Below are 17,027 nucleotides of genomic sequence, written 5' to 3'. Positions count from 1 at the left end.
CAAGTGGAGTACCACAGGGTTCAGTTCTGGGTCCTCTCCTGTTTGGTATCTACTTTTCTGAAGTACAGGCTAACACAGAAGGTCTTGGGCTAATGAAGTTTGCAGATGACTGCAAACTAGGAGTCATAATCAAAACTCCTAACAGTGTGGACATCCTACAAAAGGGCCTTACTGAGACAGATGCCTGGAGTCAAAGCCATGGCCTGAAGCTCAATGCCAAAAAGTGCATTGTCATCCCCTTTGGTAAAAACTCTGTACCCATGAGCTACCACATAGGCGGTAGTCTACTTAACACCGAAAGTGTGATAAGAGACCTTGGGACACAGGTGGACAGTAGTTTCTCCTTTGATAATCACATTGCCACAGTAGTCAGGAAATCCTTCTACGTGGCACACCTCATCACAAAAGGTTTATCATCCAGGAAAGAAGAGGTCATTGTTCCCCTCTACTCATCCCTCATTAGACCCATTATAGAGTACAATGCCCCTTTTGGTATGTACCTCACAAGACATCTACAACAACTGGAAAGGCTGCAGAAATACCTCACAACGTGGATTACCAACCTCAAACAGATGCCCTATGCAGACCATCTCAAAAAACTCCAGCTTTAGTCCGTCGCATATCGCCTACTCAGAGGTGATCTCTGCCTAACATACAAAGCTATGTCAAACCCAGAGCTGTTGGACATGCTCCACTTAAAGAAATCCCAATCCCTCCAAGCTACACACTCTAGGGACCTATACCTTGTCACCACAATAAACAGAACATGTTGAGGGGATAGATTCCTGTCCCAGAGACTTCCCATACTCTGGAACAGACTATCTATCTATATCAAACAAAGCTCCTCATTAGCACTCTTCAAGAAAAATCTTGTTGATTGGATGGGAAATAGGAAATTCATCCTGGGGATCACCTCTGTAGCTCTACTCGACAGGGGCACAGGAAAATAATGTTCTTGGGTGGCGAAAGCCAGGGTACCATTTTGGCTAGGCTTATATAGGCCCTAGGGCCAAAGCCTAGTACCTACATATGAACCTATGAATGGTATCAAAAGCCTTGGCCAGATCAAGGTAGTCTGTATGAACCACCTTGCCTTCATCCACAGCTCTGGTGATTGACTCAAAGACGTCGACCAAGTTGAGCAGGTATGATCTACCCTTCACAAAACCAAACTGTGTGGGATCCAGAATTTAGAGATTCCCTATATCCTTGTTTATTAGGTCCATGATGATGCGTCCCATAGCTTTGCATATCAGGCTCATCAGGCTAATGGGGCGATAGTTCCCAGGGTCTGTAGTTGCTCCTCCTTTTTGGACAGGGATGACTGTAGCAGTGCTCCATTCGGTAGGGACAAAGCCTGATGCGAGGCTGTAATTGAATAGGTCACACAGGTGATGTGCCACTCTACTCTGTAGTTCATGTAGAACACAGCCAGGGATATTGTCAGGTCCCATAGAAGCTGTATTCTTGGCCTTGAACAGTGCTGTTTTAACCTGTGCAGCAGTAATACTGTGTGCCTGGCAATCTACTGGTATTGTGCATGGTGTATTCGTTCTCCACACAGCACCATGTATTGCAAAAATAAAGCAAAGAACACAAGCTCTCCGATGCTGAGAATGAAGTGTTAGTGCAGGCCTGTGTCTCCATGGCTGAAGACTGTTGCTTGACCGTATTACAACCATGCTTGGCAGGATACTGTAGCAGATATTAATGTTGTTGGTGACCAAGACTGCAGCTTTGAGAAGATCAGATACAGGTCCACTAATAATATACATGACAATAAAAATCATGCTATCTGCCTTACATGAGAAGATAAGGGAATAGGAGGTTGGTCTATTTCTGGCATCTCTGCGTGCTAGATTGGAGTCATCACACTGCCATTGTGGAGTGTCAGAAGATTGAGCTGAGCACCAGTGTGCCCCTTGAGTATCTACTGGAAGTGAACCAGATGTGTGGTGCACTTCTACTAAGGCATAAATTACTTTGTTTGCTACATGTTATAATGAACATGACACTGACATGTTATGCTTCCTGTTAAGGCATAAATTACTTTGCTACATGTTATACTGAATATGACACTGACATGTTATGCTTCCTGTTAAGGCATAAATTACTTTGTTTGCTACATGTTATAATGAACATGACACTGACATGTTATGCTTCCTGTACATTAGATACACCGGGGATAAAAGCAACAAAGGCACCTACACAAAGTTAGCTTTTGTTACCTGTTATTGCCGTTGTTTTAGTTACCCAGTTTGTTCAAAACTGAATGTACAGTAGAGCTATTGGGTTGCAGTTATATTGGGTCTTATGCTCTGATATCTCCAAAGTTAATAGCTCTGTCCTGTTCCACCACTGTGAACTTTTACTGCTTGATATTGGATAAAAGTTCGACTCTAGCATTGATGGTAGTGAAAGGCTATTAGTGTCAATGCTATACAGAACAAGCCATTCTTCACTGACAATAACAGATTAGCCGTATCCAGAACCTTTCTCTTCTTTACGCTCATATATGCTTTCCCTCTTGTAACCAACTTAAAAAAAATCAGACTTAACCAATTTGGAAACTTGCTGCAACAAAACAGCCCATTTCACAACCAACCTTCTCCACCAAACCCACCATTGTATTGCTCTACATAAATTAAATTGGCTTGTGTTACCTAACCTTCTTCATCTCTACAAACTTAAATTCACACACAATATCATCTTCCATCCTCACAGTTGCCCATCCATCAAGGAACTTGTTCTACTCATGCCTACAAAGTCTAAGATCTGCAGACAGAAACATTCTCACATTAAACAAAGCTAACAACACTCATGGTAAAGCCCTATTCTCAAATCAAATAGCCAAATTATGGAACTGTCTACCCTACACCTTCCAAAACACACCTGAGTCTACCAGAATTAAACTACTACTATATGAACATCTTTCCAAGAATTGGCATTGCTCCTTGCCTCATTTTCTCCCTCTCCTCAGTGTTTATTACTATATATATATATATATATATATATATATATATATATATATATATATATATATATATATATATATATAAAACTACTTATGTTTGTAATCTAATCTTGTATTGCCATTTTCTGATTAAACTTGTCACAACTTGTGGAGCTTTTCTCCCCAGGCCTCTACTGAAAATGGACATATATCCAGCTAGACCAGCCCGGTCAACAAATGTAAAATAAATAAATAAAATAAAATATATATAAATTTCATTTGTTCATAACTATTGTTTAATATGTACACACTACTAACTTTATTTCTTCTCACAGTGATCTTCACTGGAATGCTTGTGCATTTTTCTTTTTGAACCTATATCTACTAGGAAACTGTATTGAATACTACTTTATATAGACTAACTAGATGATGTGTATTCTGCATCTTATTGTATATATACTATTGTACAATCTAATTATTGTATATTGGTTATATTTCTGTGGAGTTTTTCTCCCCAGGCCTCTGCTGAAAATTGGCTTCTGGCCCATTCGGACGTTACTGGTAAATAAATAAATAAATAAATGCTGAACACAGGAAGTCTACTAATCAGATTCACTCCCCAGACCATGGACACAGTCTCTGAACCTGTGGACACCACCCAAGACACACACACACACACACACACACACACACACACACACACACACACACACACACACACATGCAAAGGACAGGCTGGTGCAAACACACACACACACACACACACACACACACACACACACACACACACACATTTAGCTCAGTGCACCAACCCTGACACTGATGTGTGCCAGAAGCTCCATGGGACATGGGGATGACCACATGGGTGTGCATACTGGTGCTCGAAGGCACAGTTTAGTTACACCTCAGTTTTTTCAAAGATGATGCAGGTACTGCAATGTGCGCTTGATGACCTGTGAGAGTGCATATCCTGTATATGTGACATATTTGAATGGATTGATCACCTGCTGGCGTATGTTGTATCTTCATCTGCTTCCATGCTGTCTGCCACTCAGTTTCCATGTAGCCACTTCACCATCATGGACAGGGTAGGCAATGGTCACAGTTATTCAGTACCATGGATGTCCACAGATACACTGAGTGTGGGTGTGCACTGAGGCATGAGAGGTATACCCATGGTCATATTACACACTCCAGTGCCATAACTGGTAATGGGAGAAGCTCTCAGTCATGCAGCACACCTACATTTGGTCAAGGCCATGTTACTACAGGTGACACTCCTGAAAGAGTCAGCTCTCGTGGGCAGAGGTGAACAGAGTATTCCCATAAATCTTCATTGCATTCTCTGCACCAGACTGTTAAATCGAGCCATAGTGCAGCACCTACTGCAGAGGTTGTGTCCCAGTACCACAAACTGACATCATTACAATCTCCAACACATGACACACAAGTGACTGTGGCCCCTCACAGAGGCTTTTGTAGTAATCCTGTCATACTCATCTCATATACACAGCACACTTACAAATGTTCAATTTGTACAGCACTCATACATGTCCCTGTGGAAGACGTTGCACACTCATGTTCCCTCTCCAAGCTGTGCAACTGATGATAACTGTGCCCTGCTCTTTGTACTGTGTTGCTTTGATAACCTATGTCTGATGCACAGTGGGGCCAGCCTAAGCATGAGTGTACACAGTCTGGTTGTAGGTTTGCATGTATAATTTTTACTGTAGTGTACATGCTTCATTATAGGTTTAAGCTATGTCTCTTTATTAGTGCCACAACATTCTGCTCCCACTTGTCCCTGGCATGTTTATCTCCTGCTTTTGTGTCATCTGCTGTCTCCTCACCTGGCTAACCCTCCACTTCTGGGTGTGCTAGGAATTGTTCCTCTTGCATATGACTTCCCTGCTGCAGCTGTGTCCTCACTATCTTGGTGTGTAACATTGCACACACTGAGAATATCATAGCACAGGTGTCAGGCTTGTACTGCAGGGAACCACCAGATACATTTAAGTAATGAAGGCCTGCTTTCAGCAGCCCAAACACCCACTCCACTATGTCCAAGGCTTCCGATAGGGAATAGTTGTAGGCATCGTCTGTAACATTCTGGGGATTTCAGATGGGTGCTGTCAGCCAGGGTTCCGGTTTATATCTTGCCTCATCTATAAGCTGCCTCTGGGGAAAGTCACCCATCACAAACCGTTAATAAAGATCATACATGTGCCATATGTGGGAGTCACAGTAGCTGCCTGGGTGGCCTGTAACACATTGTAGATAAGACCTATGCATTGCAGATCACCTGGCATTTGGAGTGATACCCTATGCAGTTCACATTACTTTATTCCCAGTCACCAGGTAGGGCATTTATTTCAATGTAGGTGCAGTCAAGGAAGCTGTATTTGTCATACAAATCCTACATGGTATTGTCTGTCTGCTCTGTGGTATGTAGGAACTCATAGCATGACCTCCAGAAACTGATGGAGTTTTTTTGATGCAGATGCTTGGAATTGCCCCACCGTGTCTGTGGATTGTTGCTGCAAAGCCTCAGATACCTTAGTATCCACCAGGCAGTTAGTTGCACATCTCCCACAAGCTGCAGATAAAGCTATTGGATGTCTACCAGTTCCTGTATGGTGCCCATATCCACAAGTCAGTTTGACTTAATGGTTAAGGTCTTCACCTTACAGACATAAGGTACAGAGTTTGATTCTGACCTCAGGTTAATAGCTAAGCTTAAAATGGCCCTTCAGGGCAATTAGCCTAGCATTCAGTTATGAACTATAAACCCTGTGAATATGGAACAAGTCTACAATGGCCCTTCAGGGCAATTAGCCTAGCATTCACTTATGAACTATAAACCCCGTGAACATGGAACAAGTATATAATGCTAGTGTAGTAAAAACCATGGAATGTTAAGCATGGTCAGGTGACATGCTGCCCCAAGGGTGACAAATAGCACTACCATGGCTCATAGTAGCAATAATAGCCTGCTGTATATACACATTCACAAAAGCTATGTTACCGTTAATGTATTTTCATAATTCCCATGTATATACACAGAGTTTTTACTGTGGTCATTAACAGTGGTGATCGTACATCACATTACACTCATGTGCATTTCCAAATCACTCTGCCATCTTGTTTTGACTCATTTGCATATACAGGCCCCTCATTTTTAATATCATTGCTCATTAGCATCACTTTATATTAGTATTAGTATATACGCAGCTATATCGTATTACTCACACTCAGTATGTCTCTTAATCATACGAAGTTCACAAACCCTGAGTGTGACTAATCATTGAGCTCAATTGCTTATATTGGCAAATGTTTCTGAATGCCAGGGAGTATGTTACATGTCTTAAATATGCATGTCTACCTGTTTTCATACTTTCTGTCCTGTTTTACTCATGAATTGTTAGTGTGCTGCATGTAGTTGTATTTTAATGCTCAAGAGATGATTAGTGTTATATAAAATCTGAGTTGGAGTTTGAGTTTGACTGCTGTACACAGAGTATCTGGCTATTTAGGGTTCTGCCCATATTGTTGTACACTATACACCAACACTGCTGCCTCTAACATCCTAGAATTTTTGCTTATTCTGGTATCTGTCAAATCTTAACAGTCTGCACCCTTTCTAGTGCTCACAGCTTTTAGGGCTGTTGCCAAACTCTAATATCCTTGACACCATGTGATTCTGTACCTGCTCTCATGTCAGTGGGCTGTTAGACTTAGCTGAACACTCTATGACTTCCTAGAATTTCCTACCTATTCTGCAACAAAAAGCATAAAAGGGATTATTTGTCAACTATACTTCCCCTAACATCTTAACAAAATCATCCCAGTATGTGACATCCTGGAGTTCTCTACTCGGTCTTTCTTACCCATGGCATCTTATCAGAGTTTATCCACTTTATGTCTCCTTATGATTCCCTGGTCTTTGTAGCACCTCTAGCATCTTAGTAACCTCCAACCACTCAATGACATCCTAGGTATTCCTTCTCTCTGTAGTATATGTGGCATTCTAGCAAACTCCAAAGACTCTATGGCATACTACTCTCTCTGGTGTCCCTGGCATTCTAGCAAACTCCAAAGACTCTATGGCATACTACTCTCTCTGGTGTCTCTGGCATTCTAGCAAACTCCACTGACTCTATGGCATAGCACTCTCTCTGATGTCTCTGGCATTCAAGCATACATAATCCATACACTCTATGACATACTATTCTCTCTGGTGTCTCTGGCATTTTAGCAAACTCCACCAACTCTATAACCTCCTCAGATTCCCCAGTGTCTATTGCATCTCTGACATCCTAGCATTCTATAGGGACAGGTTCATAACCCAGAGACTGCCCATGCCATGGAATAGACTTCCATACATGTCAAGCAGAGCATCTCACTGGCCGTCTTCAAGAGAAATCTTGATTAGTGGATGGGAAATAGAAAATTCACCCCAGGGATCACTCCAGTGGCTCTACTTGAGAGAGGCACTGGGAACTAAGGTCGGGTGGCACAATGCCAGGGTAATCCTATGAACTCTAGTAACCTTGACATAAGATATCGTGTTGAAAACTACACATGCTATGAGTTATGACATCTAGGATTCCCTCGCAAGTCTGGCATGCATAGGGTTTATTTTACTTCTTTGCTAACCCCAGACAGTCATGGCTTCTTATCTGCTCTGTTACCCACTGTATACAAGGTTTGTTGTTTTCTGTACCAGTAAACATCTCCAGGAATTCCTTACTGACTGTAGTACTCTAATGTCTGAGTCTGCAGTACCTAGTTAACCTTTTGGCTTTGATGTCTAGATGTTCCTTACCTAAGTTATTTTGTGGTGCATTCAAGGCTTCCCTTTGCCATTGTACTAAGCAAGGTAGCCCATAATATGCAGTATGAGTTGAGCAATGTCCAGCTCTACTATATCTGTATTATACTGTGCTCTGGGCCACTATCTCTGCTAACAGACTGAGCTATACTGTTAACCATTCTTTGTGAAATTAAAGTTACTCTACTTTACATTTTAGGTTATAGCAGCCTCATTGTCTAGTACCAGATATAGAACCACACTTTGCCATGCACAGCCAAGCAATGTACCTCTCTGCTCTTCCTTATACTCTGTGCAACACTGTAGAGCACATGGCATTGTATACAAAGTATTTGTAATTCATTTGTGTTAATCTCTTGATATGTTATGAGTACCGATGCCCAGAACTTCTTTTTAACTACTGTTTTATTTCACTTTTTTGCAGTTTCATCAGTACCTGTTCCAGAAGCTGAAAGCCTTCTTCATGCTGACTGCAATGGCCAAGAAATCACCTGTGAGATAAGCCGCTACTACCCACAGGAGGTGGAGGAAAAGGATGAGAATGGGCCAGTCACAGAAGAGCCAGCTGCAGAATCTGACAATGAGCCTGCCTGGTTCATCAGTAGCTTACAGGTGTCAGGAGGCGGGGTCAGTGTTACTTTGGTGATGAAGACTCAACCAATCACAAAGTCTGAAAATGAAAATCTTTCTAGAAAGCAAAAGAAACTGGATCTTCTTCTTGGTACCATGGGGACACTTCTACTTTCAGGTATCAACATTTGCTGTTTTGCACACACGTCACACATAGTCTCTTATTCTTTGACAGATATCCAAGTGACTATTCCCCACAGCAGATGGAGTTCAATACTATACCTGTCTCATACAGTGAAACTGCTAATGCTATGAGTTATCAAGCAGCCAAAATATTTTAATAGACAGCAGCAAGGTAAAAATCAGCATGCAGGTCATACATGATCCACTGAGTCACCCTGCAACTTCTTGCAGCAGGTTACTGTCTTACAGGATGAAACGGTGTTCCGCAACTCCAGGATCACTTGCAGAAAAAGACTGCTTGTGATGTTTCAGTATTGATAACTTATTCCAGCTTGGATGGATGAAGAAGGGAGGGGTTATGAGTGTGCAATCTGCATAAGAAATTTGATTCTGTAGCTTAGAAGATCAGTAAAATCATTAAGGTGAAAATAAAAACTATGTTTCTTCTATAGCCCATGACCTCCAAACAGCCTTCTTCTAAAGTACATTTAGGATGTTGATGTACCTTTCTTCACTGAATTAACTACTTAATCTGGTTGTCTGGGGCTGTATTGGTTATAAATATTTAGCCACTCTGGTAAGTGCTGCCAGGGTTGTAGTTCAAAGAATGGCATTTCTGGGGTCAGAGACACTACGTAAGCACACAGGTATTACTGACATTACAAACATGAGCTTTCTGATTCAGAATAGTATTGTGCTAGGATTAGTAGCACTTTCTCTTGTATTCAGCAAGCATGTGACACACACATAATTTTACTGAGGAGGGCTAGCATAATGGTTAAGGTCTTTATCTCATCTCAACAAGGTACAGGGTTTGTTTCTGACCTCAGGTTAGTTGCTACAATTATAATACTATACAGAGTGATGCAGCGGTTAGCATTGTCGCCTCACAGCAAGAGGTTCTCCTGTTTGATTCTCGGCTGGAGCACCTTCTGTGTGGAGTCTGAATGTCCTTCCAGCGATCGAGTGACATTAAAGACATGCCGGTAGGTGCGAGCGTGAATGGGCGTGCCTTCTTTGAAGGTTGGGCGTCAGGCTGGCAACTCGGCACCATAAAAATCCACTGCCAATCATGAGTGAACCAGAGTTCCACTGTGACGACCCCTAACTGGGAAAAGCCGAAAGACATTATTTACAGAGTGATAGCCTAGTATTTACCTGTGAATCTATTTACATGGATTGCTCTACATTATTGTGCAGGCACTATGTGGCCAGTACTTATGGGGCAATCAGCACATCCTGATGCCCAGCTATCTCAGCCATGACACAAGGGGCTGACTGACTAGAGTGCTTCTCAGGGTGAAGTGCTGTGCATACTTTGCTGTCCACTGCATACACTACTTTTCAGTGTACTCCATCCATGATTGTGCTTCTGATGATAAAAGATTCTCTGAAGCCAGTAATTCAGTTACTTACTGTGGATTTATTTACAAAACATAACAGGAAAATTATCTGTATTCAAACTTTGGAGAAGGGTGGCCCAAATGAAAAGCATGGCTTCTTGTTGAGTGTTATTTTAAGACCAGTTTCTACCAATTACTCATGGTGCAGTCTGTTTGGATTTATAGTTCAGTTCCAGAAAACAAACCTTAGTTACAAGCAGCTTAAGCAGTTCCAGTAGCAGGATAATATTACAGTGCTGATGTAAGATAACAGGTGCAGTTCAACATTGCAGTAGAGGTATTCTTCCTGATTTGTTTACCAGCATATTTTAACATCCAGGAGAGAATATTCTCTTGTAGAATAACACCATGCATCCAGATAATTGTGTACTGAGACTTGCTGTCTAAGCACTTTACTATTGCTATTCCAGCTGTACTGCTTATAACAGACTGCCCTTGCAGATTCATAGGTTATTACAAGGCTAGCTGCCCTTATAGGCCATTTAACCTTAGCCAATTTCCCTTCAAGGGTGAGAATTAAACCCTGTTATCTTGCGTCTGTGAGGTCCCTTCAAGGGTGAGAATTAAACCCTGTTATCTTGCGTCTGTGAGGTAAACACATTAACCATTATGCCAGCTTCCAGCCCCAAATAAATACATTGGTAGGTTCTTGCTATGCTTGCAGTGTAGGGGAACATTAATTCCCAGGTCCCCTCAAGCACTGTCTGGTTTCATAACTTGCACAAGGTCACAGAGTAGGCAAAGGAAGACTCAGATGAATCAAACTCTGCACCACAGGAACTACAGTGCACAGCTTTACCTGCTCTGTCATCTACCAGACCTAAAACACGAGAGTCAAACTCTGTACATTATGCCTATGAGTTAAACACCTTAACCATTAGATCAACCCTAGCCATCTCAGTTAGTTACTAATGAGACCTACCTCTCTTTGGGCCTGTCCTCTTCCAGGACTCTATAGCTTCCTTCACTGACCTTCCCTTTGGAAAAATACCCCTTTGGATATATTATATGCAACAGTTAATACCACCATTGGTTTCCAGACACAGTTGTCACACTACAATTATTTTGAGTGTCCACTGCATTCACTAGTATCTAATGTATACCAGACATGACTAATTCTCACACTGATTCCCAGAATGCTCTGATGGTAATATATACACTACTCCCCAGTTTACCCCAACCATAACCCAGAGAGTTCACTGCATAAACTGGTAGGCAATGTACTCCATTCATAGGTTCATAGGTTGGTACTAGGCTATCGGCCCTAGGGCCTATACAAGCCTAGCCATAACAATTCCCTGGATATTTCTTCCCACAATATTTACTTCCCTGGCTCCCTGTCTAGCAGGGTGACTGATGTGATCCCTGGGGTGAATTTCCTATCTCCCATCCAATCGTCAAGGTTCCTTTTGAAGAGGGCCAAGGAGGCACTCTGCTTGACATGTATGGGCAATCTATTACAGAGCATGGGGAGTCTCTGGGTCAGGAACCTATCCCTCCAGCATGTTTTGTTCATTGTGATGACATGGGTTAGATCCCTGAAGCATGTGGCTCTGAGTGATTGTGATTTAAGTGGAGCATGTCCAACAGCTCAGGGTTTGACATGGCCTCGTATGTTAAGCAGAGATCACGTCTGAGTTGACGATATGCCACAGAGTATAGCTGGAGTTTTTTTTTAGATGGTCAGCATAGGGCATCTGCTTTAGGCCTGTGATTCTTTTAGTGAGGTATTTCTGCGGCCTTTCCAACTGTTGCATGGTGACTTTATATACAGTGATGCCTAGAACAATCCAACCATGTTGCAAAGGGCACACTGCATACACTGTTATGTAGTGTGCTCCAGCCATAAGTCAGAGGGGGGTGCTATCTACACTGTTGCAAAGTAAACCTCAGGTTTATCCCAGGGGGCCACTACATACAGTGATATCTAGCCTACTCTACTATGAGTCAGAGGGGCCAGTATATGTACAGTTATTTGATGTACCCCTCTCATATCCAAGAGGACCACTGCTTACATTGATACCCAGAATACCCAACCCTTAGTGCAGACCAACTGTATTCCAGAGGGCGATTGCATAAAGTGATGCCTGATGTGCTCAGCCATGACTCAGAGTGATCACTGCATGTCTGGCCTGCTACATCCTGTATATATTTTGGGCCTGAAGTTACTTCTCCATAGTGTGTCACAGGGCATGGCAGGAGTAGTGTTACATGACATAGGGCTACAGTCATTTTTTCATGTGTCCCACTAAGCAATTTAGCAAACATTGGATACTGGAAAGAACTGGGCAGATGCAGTTCAGTTTGACTCAGCACGATTATTTTTGTGCTGGATGCAATCTCAGGTGGATACATCGGTGTGCTAGCCTGCTATGTTTTGTGGAGATGAAACCCTTTTCATTTATACTGACTAGTATTTCAGCATCTTGGTTAGTTCGTATTGCAGTACAGGACTGGCAGACCTACTGCAGTGCTTAGATTCAGTATTACCAGCTTCCAGTTTGCAAAGATGAGATTAAGGTATACCATCAGTGAAAATACTACCTGTGTACTAATTTGTCACTCGTTAGATGCCCAGATGCTGATAATTTTCAGTTAACTTTGCAACTATCAGCATATGGATGGTCTGTAATGAGAAATATTTACAGATTATGAACATGTTGTGGTAATTTATTTATAGTAAACTAATCCTTTTCTCAGTGAAGTACAAGTAAATTAATTTTAAAGATAAGCTACTGTCTGCTTTACTCATACCACAGATTGTCTTGCAAAGGTAAGACTGCACCATCTAATGGTGTTATAAGCAATCCTAGCAAAAATATTTGTCAAATACACAAAAACTGCAAGACATGGCAGTAGCAAAGGGTTCAGAAGGGCATAAGAGCTAGTGAGTGCTAAAGTTAAATCTCTCTCTCACTATATATATATATATATATATATATATATATATATATATATATATAAAACCAAAACCAAACGACTGTAGAACCCCAAACAGGAAGAAAGAAGAAATCCACAGTTCACAAAAACAAGTCAACAAATTTATTTGTAAGTGCTTTCATGCACCCTCAATACGTGCACTTCCTCAGACAAATACACTGAAAAAATAAACTACTTAAATACAACAGATAACATCAATTAACAAATTAAACTATTAATTAATTAATTATACTATTAAACCTACCCAAAACATTATGAAATACAACACCTTTGAATACGTACTCCTAAAATCATAAAAACCTAAAAATATATAAAAAACAACTAATATTCTCCATTAACACATCAAAAAAATATATTTCAAAATAAAATATATAAATTACATTAAATATACTCTCAAAATAAATATCACTTGATTAATTTTTTGACATTTTTAATTTACCTGCTAAAATTACCGTTCCAAAGCTTTTAATCTAAGTATACATTTAATGGAACACATATCGTTGATACCAGGATAAACACATGCATTTGTGAGTAATTGCCACAACAATTCTTTTTCTTCAAGTTTGAGATGCCATGCGCCACCTCTAGGATTCCTAGGGACACTTTGTACAACCACAAACTGAAAACTATGTGTACTAAATTCATTAATATGTCTTGCCAATGCATTGGTCTGGATATTTCTAGAGATAGCATATGCATGTTCATATATACGATGTTTGAGTTGACGCTCAGTTTTCCCTAGATAAAATACAGGGCACAATTTACACTTAGCTAAATATACAATACCTTGACTTTCACAATTATATTTATCTTGTATAGAGTACTGGAATCCATTAATACAAAAGAAAGGACCTGTTAAGATGTATTTACAATATTTACATCTACCACATTTAAACATACCTCTAACATTTGTATGCTTTTGATGTGGCTCCTCAAATAATCTCTTTAAACTAGGTCCTTTTCTAAAAGCTACCAATGGTCTACTTCCAAGAACTCTGTTTAAAGTTGATTCTTAGGTAATAAGACCCCAGTTAGAATATAATTGTCTAACTTCATGTGAAATGTCATTAAATTGTGTTAAAAAACTGGTTATATATTTACTGTTATCCCATAGGGCTGTCTCACCATGCTGGATTCTTGGTTTGATATCATCATCATTACCTGCATATACAGTAGCCCAAGTGTTGGTTAAAATAGGACCCGAAAGTTTCCTTGACCTTTTAAAGGTAACTTCTTGTATTAAACAATTAACCAACAATGTAGGATACCCACGATTATTGAACATGTTATATAAAAAATTACATCCTGTGACAAAATCATCATCATGAGAACACATTCTTGAAGCTCTGACCAATTGGCCTTTCACCACCCCTCTTTTTTGAAGGTGTGGGTGGTTACTTGCAAAGTGTAAAAAGGAATTACTATAAAAGGGCTTCCAATATATTGAAGTCCTGTATCTATTATTCAACACGTCTTTGCTCAAAAAAATGTCTAAAAAATTAATTGTTTCATTATTAAAATTAGATGTAAACCCGAGGAAAGACGTAAATGTGGACATGGTTTTGACTAAATTTTGAGCATCATCATAATTACCTTTTAATAATAAAGAACATGTTGTCTTGGTACCGAGTGTACCAGACGACCATGTCTTTGAAAAGATGATGAGGGAAAAGATAAGTACGTTCCCAAAAGGCCATCAACGAATTGGCAAAACTGCCACCGCATGGCGAACCCATGGCAACCTTTGATCATAAAATAGTTGTTATTAAAAACAATGTCCAAAAGGGAAATAATCAGGTCTATATCTTTTCCTGGAATCTGTTTTACTAGTAAAAAATCCCTAACCCATTCCATGCCCACACTATGTGGAATAACAGTATATAAATCTTTAATGTCCACAGTAAGGAACCCATAAGACTCATCAAATGGTATTTTATTTAAATATTCCAAAACATGCCATGAATCATGGCAGATTTGGGTTTCTGTTTTTAATACATCTTTTAACCTTGAATCGACCCATTTTGCACAAGCATACGTAATGGATTTGCGGCCATCTATAATCGGTCGCAAAGGAGGGTCATGCATATTCTTATGGAGTTTGGGTACTCCAAAATAACTGGTGTTAAAGGGGTGGGCATAGTTAGATAATGGTAAGTGTCTATGGAGATAATAGCATCAATAAATAAATCACTTAACTGTGATTTCACACGTTGGTATGCTTGATTAAATTCATTCAATGAAACTTTAATATAATTAGGTGTAAATAACATCTTATACATCCTATTCACATAATCAGCCTCATCCATAAACACTGCGCCACCACCCTTATCTGGTTGCATGACACGAATATTATGAGCCTTAACATACGCAATAAACTCCTTTTGTTCCAATGAAATGTTACACTTATAGATATCAGCTTTACGATAATAATTAGTTACCAAAGACCTAAAATTAATCTCTGTAATTTTTTCAAAAGCTGCTAAATTAATATCCAAAGGGGGGTTGAAAGTACTTGACACATATTCACTTGTTGAACAATAACTGGAATTACTGAACAGTATGCTTAAATTAAGCTTTTGAACAAAAGCTTTCAAATCACATAACAAACGGCCAAGGTTAGGCTTCAAATTAGGTATAAAATTGAAGCCTTTTGTCAAAAATTCTACCATATCTTGTGTAATAGCCATGGAAGAAAAATTATAAACATTAAAATTACCATTAATACTATGCAAAATGGATAAATTGTCAATGATGTCTGTCGTAGGTACCTTCTGCGCCGATTGTTCCTTTTGCGTTGTTGGCGCTGGAATTTGTTGGAACCGGTCACATAAGGTGTCGTCTTGGAACCATTCCTGTGAAAACCCTGATTATTGTTAGTATTGTTTGAATGCTGTTGGTTATAATTTTTATTTTTGATTCTGTCACTACGTCGAACCCCATTATCCATGGCTGTATTACTCGTTTGCGGTGAATCCGTGATGTCATCAGAAGCAGATGAAGCCGTTGTATTTGTTTCCTTAGCAACTGGAGAACCCACAAAGTCTTGATTTTGAATATACGGTGGATCAGGGTAAGCTCGATACTGCTGATATGCAAGCTTATCCCTATTAATTTTACAGATTTTAGTCTCATGAATTTTAGACAACAAAGATTCAATACTGGAAAAGATACGCTTATAATCGTATTGATAACGAACAGAAGGGCATAAGAGAGGGTGTGTTGGGGTGGCGGGTGAGGTAGCTGTATAGATGCTAATTTCTATCTAGACAAACTTGATGGACCCTTGTTCATCATTTCTTGTCACCTCTGTGGCTTTTATGTACAAATCAACCTACAAGTGCATCCTTTTCCTGGAATGCTGGGCAGTTCACTCACAAAGTTCTCTATCTATTCTATCAGTATACTTAATTCCGCACTACCCACAAACAAACACAAGCACACAATTATGCATCTGTATTCTTCAACACTTTTCTGCAGAAGCCACCTTTGTCCTAGGGTAACAGGAATGGAAATGTTATGTTTACCTTTGTAGACAGCACACCATTTTGAAAACACAACTGTCTTTCTTGGCAGAGTTCCAGCAACATTCCATGTGTACTGTTGACAAGCAGTATGTGCCTTGCAGTAAGGCTGCTCTGAAATAAAATAGATTGGTGTACCAAAGCCTTGACAAATCCTTAGACTTTATATATATATATATATATATATATATATATATATATATATATATATATATATATATATATATATATATATATATATATATATACCTACCTACATAAAAGTAATATACCAAAACAGTTTTGCCGTAATAAGTGTCCAGGTTCTTCTTAAAAATATCTCAACTAGTGCTGGATTTAATGTAATTTGGTAGTCTTTTCCATCCATCAGCTGGTCGGTCAGAGAACCGATTAATACACCGCTCATTCCTATAGAATCTTCTACATAGGTTGTCTGACGATTCTGTACTACTTTTTGATAAACCCAGACATTCCTAGGAGATAGTTGTCTCTAAATGCCCTATTTACTTGAATAAGATCTACTCTTAGATATCTATAAGAAACACTATACAAGTACAGATATTTTAGTATTTCATTATAATTTAAATTTTCACATCCATGGATGCCCTTGGTATAGTCCTACTGTA

At 39.8% G+C, this 17,027-nt stretch overlaps 1 protein-coding gene across 2 annotated transcripts in view; it reads left to right on the top strand.

Annotated features, from left to right (window-relative positions):
• Nucleotides 1–17,027, top strand: part of TAPBPL (TAP binding protein like) — a 483,995-nt gene that overhangs the window by 96,555 nt on the left and 370,413 nt on the right. For both annotated transcript variants that reach the window (XM_044079558.1, XM_044079557.1), the window contains one exon: nucleotides 8,209–8,532. In XM_044079558.1, coding sequence (XP_043935493.1) covers nucleotides 8,209–8,532 — 324 coding nt within the window. The remainder of the gene's footprint in view (nucleotides 1–8,208; nucleotides 8,533–17,027) is intronic.

Source organism: Protopterus annectens, chromosome 8.part0 (genome assembly GCF_019279795.1).
Source record: "Protopterus annectens isolate FY-2018-M chromosome 8.part0, PAN1.0, whole genome shotgun sequence".
Lineage (NCBI taxonomy): Eukaryota > Metazoa > Chordata > Ceratodontiformes > Protopteridae > Protopterus > Protopterus annectens.
The sequence above is the reverse complement of the archived record's forward strand: the minus strand, read 5'-3'. Positions and strand labels throughout refer to the sequence as shown.